General features: G+C 30.7%; 1 protein-coding gene across 1 annotated transcript; it reads left to right on the plus strand.

Annotated features, from left to right (window-relative positions):
* The first annotated feature begins 8,755 nt into the window (after positions 1–8,755).
* Positions 8,756–10,262, plus strand: LOC110613857 (probable inactive chitinase-like protein LaCIC). The gene is made up of 3 exons (XM_021755214.2): positions 8,756–9,241; positions 9,480–9,630; positions 9,715–10,262. The coding sequence occupies exons 1-3, from the start codon at positions 8,788–8,790 to the stop codon at positions 10,103–10,105; spliced, it is 996 nt and encodes a 331-aa protein (XP_021610906.1). The 5' UTR covers positions 8,756–8,787; the 3' UTR covers positions 10,106–10,262.
* Positions 10,263–11,640: the final 1,378 nt, after the last annotated feature.

The raw sequence follows: 11,640 nt of genomic DNA on the forward strand, positions 1-11,640 counted from the left end.
AACTTGATAAAACTAGAAATAAATTAAATTAAAATAATTGTGATTATTTAAAATAATATTATTAAGTTAATTTATCTAAAATCAGGTAATTTTGCTATAAAAAATAAAGAAAACTAAATACATTTATAATATATTAGAGAAATATAAAAATTCGTTTTGTTGGAATTTATTTTTTGTGAAAATATTGTAACAAAGAGCTCTATTGGATTTTTTTTTTCATTTAAAAAATGTAATAGAAAGATTATATTATATATGTTATGTATTGTTTTGATACATTTTAAATAAAAATATTATATAATATTATAAATATTTGATATTATTTTAAATTCAGTGGGTGAGATTTTGTTAATTTGATATAAATTATATTAGTATTATATTAAAAATATTTAATTATTTCATTTATATTTAAATTTTATTTTAAAAATTCAAGAATGTACTGAAATTAGAACCGATACTAGAATTGAATCGGAACAAAAAAAAATATATATATATACAGAAATTTAGTTTTGATTTCAATTTGGACTCCAATTCTTGAAAGTAACCGTTTCGAAATCACAACTGCACATCCCTACTATTTAATATTCATTTATATATATTTTTTACTTTAATTTAAATAATATTATATATAATTAAATATTTTTTTCTATTTTCATATTAAAGGTTTTTTATTTATAAGGCTGTGTTTGTTTTATGAAAATATTTTTTAAAAAAGACTTTTCATGTTTTTTGACGTTTGGAATACTAAAAAAAATTTAATTAATAAAAATTATTTTTTTATTAAAAAATTAAATCAAAATAGAAAATCATTTAATATACTTTAAAGATTTTATTAACACTATATATATATATAATACACACCGTTTTATTGTATTTTTATTTTATTTTTCAAACCTGATACTATTAAAAATCACCAGTTGCTTTTGTATTTTAATTGTAAAGTTATAGTTTTGGTATTGATGGTGCATAGACTAAATTGATAATGTGGTTGAAATAGAACTACATTGTGATTGGCTAGACCTGCAAAGAAGAGAACGTGATGCTCAAGTCAATATACTAGAGAATAAAGCGATGATGCAGTTGAAATGAAATTATACTGTGATTGGCTAGATCTGCAAAAGAAGAGAACGTAACGCTCAAGTCAATATACTAGAGAATAAGGCGAATGTAATTATACTACAAAATAAAAGATTATCAGCGACGGAAAATTCCGTCGCTGATAGTCCAAACTTCGTCGCTGAAAAAATCAGCGACGGATTTCCAACAGCTTAAGATCTATCGCTTAAAATCATGTCGCAAATATTTCCGACGGATCTGAAATCCATCGGAAATATTTGTGACGGATCTGAAAGCTGTCGGAAACATTTGCAATGGAAAATTTAGCGACCAACTTTGTTCGTCGCTAAAACCGTCGGAAAAACAGAATACATCCAACAACAAATCCGTCGCTAATCTGTTAGAAATAATTAGCGACGGAAAATTCCATCGGAAATCCGTCAGAAATGTTAAAACCATTTTATCTAAATTCATCGCAAATCCGTCGAAACTATTAAAACTTTTTTATAAAATCCGTGGCAAATTTATCACAATTATTTATATTTTAAATAACATTCATTATCATAAACAAAATATTTTTTGATTTTTATTTAGATATTCTTATAATATAAATAATTTACAACTAAAAAATAAATTCAATAAATTCAATATAAATTAAAAGTCATTCATTATCATTATAATTCATATTTATACAAACAAATATTTCACAATATTTATTAAATTGAAAATTGAGAACAAATTCATATATTTAATAATATTCATAAAATTTAAAACAAATCTATCAGTTTGTTGAAATATCTGATGGAGAAGTAGAATCTACAGTTGTGTGATGATGAGAATGTGTTTGCTTGTGGAGTATGCTCTCATGTTTTATCTTGCACCTCTGTTGCCTCATGTGTTTTATTGATAGAGAGCTGCTAGTCATGTGTTCTACCTCTAGATAATACTGCTCTTTGAGATATTTGAAAAAATAATTATATATAAATTTCAGTTAACAATAATTGTAAATAATAATAAAACATCAAATAATAAGTCTTTAAAAATATATAAAAATAAATTTATATAATAAGTAAAAATAAATTTCAAACTCACGATAAATTATGAAAAAGAAGGCCAGAGGACTTCACCAAACTAAAGAATATGTGATTCTAACAAAGTGGTTTTAGAATTTCTCTCTTGGGCTTTTAAAGACTCTAATGTTTCATTCAACCTATCCTGTCTGTATAAACAATATGCCTATTTAGAGGAAAACGAAAGCCATTTAGTTCCAAATTGAATTAAGAGGCTACGAAAACCAGTGATTAAGCAAAAATTACTTCTAGTGTCTCATCTAGCATGAATATGAAATTCATGCGACAGCACTCAAACAAAGAAAGCAATCTAACATGTAGATAATGTACTTGCTGCAAGAGCATTGCTGCTAAGCATGTGCAACAACAAATTGCTGAGCGTGTGCAGCACTGCACTTGTTGCATTTGCAGCATTGCTGCACAGCAGTGTGTACTGCTGCACTTGCAGTATTGCTGCACAGCAAGTTGCACAGTAGTGCACTGCACTTGCTGCACAGCAGTGTGCACTGCTGCACTTGCAGCATTGCTGCACAGCAAGTGCACTGCACTTGCACTATTGCTGCACAGCAAGTGCAGCAGCAAGTTGAACAGTAGTGCACTGCACTTACTGCACAACAATGTGCACTGCTGCACTTGCAGCACTGCTGCACAGCAAGTGATGTTGTATTATATGAGAAATTAAATGAGAAATAACTTGCATTTATATATTAGTTAGTGGTATTATATGAGAAAAAAATTGCAATTGTATATATATATTTATATTATAGCCATACTACTAGCAAATGTTTTCAATTTGCAGCTCTACAAGTATATGTCATCAACTGATTTAACTAAGTGTAAGGCATATGATCAACTTTAGCCTATGCAAATGCTCTATTTTCTCTTTGCAAATGCTCTATTTTCTCTTTGCAAATTAGAGAAGTTGATGCGTCAAAACAATATAGTGCTAAACAACCAACAGGAAACTAGAATGCCATCACCCAAAATTATATACAGACTCTAGTAATAACATAATCAATAAGGAATTATATAACATTTTAATTCAATTCAGCTGAGTCCAATTTTTTTACTCTTTGAATCAAAAGAAAATGAAAATTACAGAATTTGAATTCATTTTTATCACCCCACCACCCAAGATTAACACATAAAAAAAAAATGAGAAAATCAAAATATCATAAATCTCAATATCTATCAAGTATATCACCACCTAGAACTACCAACACCCATGAACCAGAACAGGCAGAACATAAAAACCCCAACATCCGAGAATCCATTTTCCTTCCTTTACATTTATCTGTACTAAAAAATAATAAAACCCATGAAAAACATAAGCAAAACACCAAAAATAGAAGTGTTTTCTAGGGAAAGAAGGTTTAAAAAAGAGGACAAAAAAATACCTTAACTATTTTGATGAAATTCAAAGGCTGCCGGCAAAAGAAAGGAAAGATGGTGGCGGTGCACAATGGGGGCTATCCAAATCTCGTCACAACTACGACAGGGGTAGATGAGCATCGCAAAAGTTGCTATGACCATCGGTAGCATCACAGAAGGTTTTCGCTAGAGATCTATCAGTGTCGACGGCGTCGGAGAGGCTAGAAGAAGCAGTTGTCGCGTGGGAAAAAGGAGAAGATGGAGTCTGGCGGCTGGTCTACAAAATGGAGAAAGAGATGTTAGGTTTTTATTTTAGGTGGATTTTAGAAATTTCCAACGGAAAAAATCTGTCGCTAATTAATAACTTTTTCATCGCTAATTCGTCGAAAATCTGTCGAAAATAGCTTGGAATATTATCCGTTGCAAATCTGTTGCTGTTGCCATCGGTAAATTTGTTTTTTCCGACGGAAACAAAATCTGTCGCTAAATCCATCGTGGATACCTTATTTTTTTTTGTAGTGTAATAGATTGCTTAGAGATTGAATAGTGTAAGAGAATAGTATATCTTTACCTCTATGATTTTCCCCTTGTATACTGTAAGAAAGTGGAGATAAATATAGCATTTCTCGATAATTTAGCAATGATGTGGTCGGCTACGTGATAAAGGATATCATCAGCTAATAGTTTGGTGATCCCGCGATTACAGACGTAATATGAATATGCTGAACTGTCCCCGTTTAATGGTAACTTTATATCGAGGCTCGACCCATATAGGGAAGCGCGAGTCTTGATAATGAACCAGGTGTTAAGGTGTCCGGATTTTGTTTTTCTCGGGCGAGACAGCGTTACTTATCAGATTCTTGCCACGTGGACCTATTTCGTGGTGATAACTCATGGCTTACTTTAGGCAATTGTTATGTAGCATCAGAGGTCCTCCCACTAGTCTTTGATTCTTTAGATTCAAAGGTAACGGTTTACCTTTTCGGTTTGGGACACGTGGCACAATTTGACTGGACTTTACTATCGGCCTCGTTTTGCCTGCCTTTGGTTACTATGGTTGTCTTATTTTTTGAGCCATATTTAAAGTTTTACTGGCTATGCCACTTTATAAGAACCCTCCTTTCTCTTCTTTTATTTACGACTATCATTTATGGAAGAAATGAATGGGGGTACTTTCTTTTGTATTAATGAGGATAACTAGATCTGCGTGGAGGATAACATTATGGTCTATGAAGGACAACTGAAAGCGAGTTTTCATGAAGATGCAAGCATACTACCTAACTCTGTGTATCAGTTGAGGATTGCGATCAGTCTGACTATAATGGCTTTTCAGCACCACGACCCTGGGAAGAGGGGTTAGATTGTGCAAGATAGAGTCAGGCCATGAAAACAGTTAGAGAGACAATCCCCCTCATACTGTTTTTCCTAGACAGATGATATCTTCCCAGAAGATGATGTTGAGAGGCTGAGGACAATCCCACCAACTGGGTCTCTGCTAATAAATTTTTAGAAAATTCTAATGTAATAGAGACTTACTGAAGTCCGCAGAACCTGCCTTATGCACTTTTTTATTGGGACCAATGCCTAAATTATGGTCTGACAGAACTCGCTTTATGACTTGACCTAACGGAACTCGCCTTGTGACATTGTTCAATGGGACTAACGCCCGAATGGTCTGTGACTAATTATATGTATAATAATGTGGAGCAATAATACAACATCACTCATTGATTTGTTATGTTAGTGATGTTACTAGAAAATTTATTTTAAAATTTACCTAGATTAAACACATATGTATATAAAGTTGATTAACAAATTGAGTTTTAGAATATCATGATCTCTTTGTTAGAGGATGAAGCATGATATATAGTCTTTAATACCAATACTCATCCTTTTTTGTCTCAAAACATGTGTGTTTTCCATATCTTCTAATTTTTTTTTCCAACTCTAAAAAAGTTTAATAAGATTGTATTTTATTTAGTAAAAGTCGAGTAACATATTTCCTTTTCTTCTTTATATTTTTGTAAATCTTTTGAATGTCCTATATATACTTGTGTGTATGCATGTATATTTGTAAGTTTCAATTACAGATCTTAGAGTTGTAATCCCTTTCTTTTGATTCTCATGAAGGGTATGTAAATGAAGTTGTCATAGAGCCATCCTCTTTAGAAATATATTGTATTTTAAACAAGTTTATTTTATTTATTTAACCGTTTTCGAGAAAAATCTTTTGTGTTTCAAATTACTTTCATCTTAAATTATAAGCTATGAAATGTGTGTGACATTTAATGGTATTAGAGTAAAGGTATAGATTCTGTAAACGTTTACCGATATGTCTCTAAGTTAATATGTGATGACCGCTGGATTTCTCCACCTCGGTCAAGGGCCAGGGCCACGGCAATAGCCCATCATCCGAAGGCCCACACACCATCCGCACAAAACAAGCCCGGCTCGTCCAAACCTTAAGGTCGGGCTCCACCTGGATTTCTCATCCAGGTCGGCCCGGCCTGCCTAGCCTCTCATATAGGTCCCCTTTTGGGCTCGGTTCTCATCTCATCTCTCGGCCCAGCCCAGAACTAGAAAGGAGTTCAGCCCCTTCGCCTTGTGGGACCATCCGCATGCACACCCGGGGAGAATCAGGGGCCGTTATGCATGGGACAGAGATATGATTCCCTCGTACGTCCGTATCAACGTAGCAGGGATAGGTGGTCCAATGATACACGTTCTGTTACACGTCACTAGCAGACAAAAGGAAACATATAAAAGGAGAAATATTCTCCTCTAGGTCTAAGCTTTTCCAGTTTTACAGAACCCATTGTAAAACTCTATTTTCTGGATCTCAGATCATCAATATGGATGTGGGTATATAAGGTATTCAACGTTACCAATGAATAAAACATTATGATTTGATGTGTATATATTATTATATATTTAAGAAAGAAGTGAAGTAGAAACAAAATGAATGGCAGGTGGACTAAAGAAAAATTATACAATGAAACTAATGTATTATGTAGGATTATCTATATAATATGATAAGTTGATAAAATTAAAATAAATAAATAAAATCTATAAATGAATATATTTATTCTTAACTAAATTGTATATTTAAAAAATTAATTTTTATATAAATATTACACTCTACTTGTTTATTATATTATATTATACGTATTCACTGTTCCACTATAATTTTTCATAGAGTATGGGTGCAAGAGATGATAGTGATAAGAAAAGAAGTGGGGGAAGAGTCATCACAATCGAATAATATTTTAATATGAATTTTTAAAATTTGAAAAATAAAAATTTTATTATTTTTAAAAAATAAGTTTTATAAATACGTTCTAAAAAGTTGATGGGGGATGGCTTTTTATTATATTAATAGTAATTTGATATACATATGCTATTGAGAAATAAACATGTTTTTATGAAAAAAATAATAAAAATGATTGACAGGACTAAAATACTATTACTACTTTATAATATAATATAATATAATATAATATTTCTTTTATTTTATTTTTTATACATATTAAAAAATATATTTTTTTATTAATTTTTTTAATTATATTCGATATAAATATATTAAATTTTATTAACTATTAAAAAATATTTTAAAATATATTGTTAAAAATAAAATAAAATTATAATAATTATTTTATATATTATTATAATTTTAAAAAATAAATAATAATTTTAAAATGATTAAAAAATAAAAAAGTGAATAAAAATTATGAAATAAAAAATATTAATTACAATTCGATAGAAATAAAAGCATCAAGATTAAAATAATGAAAAACACAAATCTATAATATCTATATGAGAAATGGGTGGATCTGGTCCACCTATAATATCTATATAAATCTATAATATCTATATTATAAATTTTAATATAAATTTATATTATCCATAATAGATTTGTATTAAAATAATGAAAAACATAAATCAATTATTATTTATCTATAATATCAAGATTAAAATAAAAAATATTATTATTTTAGATGAATAATTTTCTAATTTATATAAAATTAAAATTAGTTATATTTAAAAAAAAATTAAATTAATATTTATAAATTATTTTAATTTTTAATTTGTGTAAAATTTAAAGGTAGTTATATTTCTAAAAAAGAACTAAAATAATGTGTGGAAAATATATATATTTTTTTAATTTTTAAAAAATTAAAATTAAAGTTATAATTTTTATTTTAAAGTTATTTTTTTAATTTATAAAATTTAAAAGTGTATAATTCATAAAGTTAGATATTTTTTGTTTCTTTATTATTTGAAATATAATATTTAAATTTAAGTTATTTTATTTTTATTTAATTATTTTTATATAATTTTTATGATATTTTTTAATTATCCTTTTATTATATTAGTAAATTTACTATTAAAATCTGAATGATTTTTCATTATTTTATGATTAATATATCATTAATTAATAAATTAATTTTAATAATCGATAGTTATAAAGCTATTAGATAGTTTGAAAAATTAATCAATAAAAATGTACCCCTCATCTATAAAAGATAAGCAATTGAGAGAGAATAGGATGATAGCCCCCCCTTGATTGCTTTCATAGCAGCTAATTATTTCGGACGTCTTCTAGGATCTGAAGGCCACCCGTACTTAGATGATTGGTGGTATACTTTAATCGTGGGCTATAGCTATTCGTTAAAGGACCACGTTAGCCATTCCGGTTATTTTGTTTTCTTATGTAATATACCATATATTCATATTTCGCTATTACTAAATATTATTGTAATTAATAGATTTTATGTTTTTAAAACTATATTGAACATAACCTATTATTAGAAAGTTAATAAATAAATTATCATTTAAAAAAAAGAATATTTAAAAAAAAGAATATATAAAAAAATGAAAATAAGCTTTTCTTTGTTGGAGAAAATAAGTAATATATTTTGAAAAAGAAAAAAAAATATTCTAAAATAAAAAAATATATGAAAAGCTAAATATATATATACACACAAAATTAAATAATAAATACAATGAGTAAAAATAAATAGTTTTTCAAACTCGGAATATATGTATTTGAACGCATCCTTGCCCTTTTCAAACAAAAGTTAAAGCTGCCATATAATTAATGCTTAATTTAATTACTTTAAGAGAGTAAAAACAAAGTAAGCCATCTTTATCCAAGTAATGCAAATAACATTTTAAATGCTATAAACGATTAAGCCACAAAGTCACAGCCCTCTGTCTTTATATATACCATTTGTAGCTAACTACAAACACATTCACTTCATCATTCAAAAACATAATTATACCATATAGAGACATGAGAGCTTACGCTTTTATAGTTTCTTCTTTTCTGTTGACATCCTTTTTGCTTAGTATTTCAGCTGAGCAATGTGGAGATCAAGCCGGGGGTGCATTATGCCCTGAAGGCCAATGTTGCAGTCAATGGGGCTGGTGTGGTAGCACAGCGGATTTTTGTTGTGAAGGTTGCCAAAGTCAATGTAACCCTGATAATATATGTTTTGGAAGTGGTGGAGTTGGAGGTGGTGGTGGAAGTGGTGGTGGAAACCTTAGTAGAATCATCTCAAAAACATCATTTGAGGAGATGCTTATACGTAGAAACGATGCTGCCTGTCCTGCCCTCAAATTTTATACCTATGAGGCTTTCATTACAGCAGCCCAAGCTTTTCCTACCTTTGGAACCACTGGAGATGATGCTACACGTAAAAGAGAGATTGCTGCATTCTTCGGAGAAACATCTCATGAAACTATAGGTTAGTTATCTTGTTATTTTCTTTTCTTTTCTTTTCTTTTTTTCTTTTACTCAAACTTTGGTTTTGTTGGATAATTAAGTTTCTTCATTTTCTCTTAATAAAACTCACAACTTTGAAATCCCGCTATTCAAATATTATTGAATTAAAACTCCAACTGTTTTAATTAATTAACTTTAATTATTCTAAGCATTTATTATCATTTAGTTAACAGAGAAATTTGTACGGTGATGCATTGTAGGAGGGTGGCCTACTGCACCAGATGGTCCATACGCTTCGGGATACTGTTTTTTGAAGGAATTAAGTCCATCAGACTATTGTTCTCCAAGTGCCGGATATCCTTGTGCTCCTGGGAAGCAGTATTATGGCAGAGGTCCCATCCAACTTACATGGTATTTTTTCCAAGATGCTTAGATTTCAAGTACATAAATTTTATAATAATAAGATAATTTGAATTAACAACTTTATTTATTCAGGAATTACAATTATGGGCAGTGCGGAAATGCCCTAGGCATAGACTTGTTGAACAATCCAGATCTACTGGAGAAAGATCCGGTCATTTCCTTCAAGACAGCAATCTGGTTCTGGATGACTCCACAATCTCCAAAACCCTCTTGCCACGACGTCATCACCGGAAAATGGTCACCCAGCCCTGCTGATTCGGTGGCAGGAAGAGTTCCAGGTTATGGCTTGATAACAAACATCATCAATGGTGGTCTTGAATGTGGTAAAGGCCCTGATTCGCGGGTTGAAGATCGGATTGGGTTCTACAAGAGATATTGTGATATTCTTGGAGTTGACTATGGTGACAATCTTGACTGCAATAGTCAAAGGCCGTTTGGAAATGGGCTGGTAGATTCTATGTAATCAGTTTCCATCATAAAGAATAAACTAAATAAAACATGTGCCCCTTGTACGTCTATAATCCTATTCCCTTATATAATGAATTATGGAAATTATTGTGTAGTTTGAGTGCATACATATATATTTTTATCGATAATAATATGGTTCTTAATTTTCATTATTATAGATGTATTTTATAATTTATTATGAGTAATTCTTACTTGAAGTCAATTCATTTTGAGATTTATTTTTTTTGTAAAAAAGAGAATTATTTTATTTTAAATTTTCAATTTTAGTTTATTTTGATAAAATAATTAAACTTTAATTTTATTTCAAAATGTTAGATTTATAACTCATAATCCTAGTAGATACTCTTTCTTAATTAGAGTGGATGAGACCTATTTCTCAATAGGGGTAGACCTAGATAACTTTGCCCATTGTGGTGAGTGGTTTTACCCATCATAGAGAATGACTCTGTCCCATTATGATAAGGGGCTTTATCAATTAAGGAGAGGGGTCTTGCCTGTTATGGAAAGCGGATTTCGTCCATTGTGGAAAGAGGATAAGAGGCTAGTGCAGATCCATGGAGGAAGACTTTACCTATATAGTTGCAGACACTCTTTGTGATGTATAATATAATTATACTTGATATTGTTGAAACCAAATTGATGATGTTATAAAAATAGAGCTGTACTGTGATTGGTTAATCTTGCAAAAAAGAGAGAGTGAGGTGGTTGGCACTTACGGCAGCCACTCCGACTCTCAAGTCAGTAAGTTGAAGAAAGATTAGAGTATTGTAATTCTTAGAACTCAAGAGTAGTTATATAAGAGAATTGCATACCGTTGTCTCTGTAATTCTTAGCTTTTATATTGTAAGAAGGTGGAGTTAATTATAATATTTCCTGAAAATTCGGCTAGTGTCAGCTAATTGATAAGAGATTCCTCCGCCTAAGCAATCGATGATTCTGTGATTATAGGGGTGACAGTAGTCTGTTGGATTGTGTCTGCTAATGGTAACTTTATGTGAAGACTCGACCTATTCAGGAGAGGGCGAGTTCCCAATGAAGAACTAGGTGCAATGGTATTCAAGTCTTCCTTTTCTCTGGTACGATTGCGTATCAACTTATCAGGGCTTTGCTATGTGGCTCTGTCTTAAGGTGACATCTCATGACTTATTTTGGATGATGAGGTCTCCCCGCTGGTCTTCAATTCTTTAGATTCGAAGGTGACAGTTGTCTTTATTGTAACAGCCCGGAAACCAGACTGCTACCGGCGCTAGGATCCAGATCGGCTTAAGGCCGCCGGGACCCGTAGCAAGCCTGCTGTGAACTCTGTGTACCTGTGAATTTCCATACATGATCATACATTTCCGTCAAAAATTAAAACTTTTCTCTGTACCAAGGCTTAACCTATACATGCACTATCTCTGTGCTATAAAACCCCTGCCAGAGTTCTCATCTTTGCTCTAGGCGGGTCAAACTCATACTGTGTTAAGCCTGGTTTTTCATACATATCAAATAAACCATTTACATAAAAAATATCATGTATACAAAAGGATT

This window comes from Manihot esculenta, chromosome 4 (assembly GCF_001659605.2).
Source record: "Manihot esculenta cultivar AM560-2 chromosome 4, M.esculenta_v8, whole genome shotgun sequence".
Classification (NCBI taxonomy): Eukaryota; Viridiplantae; Streptophyta; class Magnoliopsida; order Malpighiales; family Euphorbiaceae; genus Manihot; species Manihot esculenta.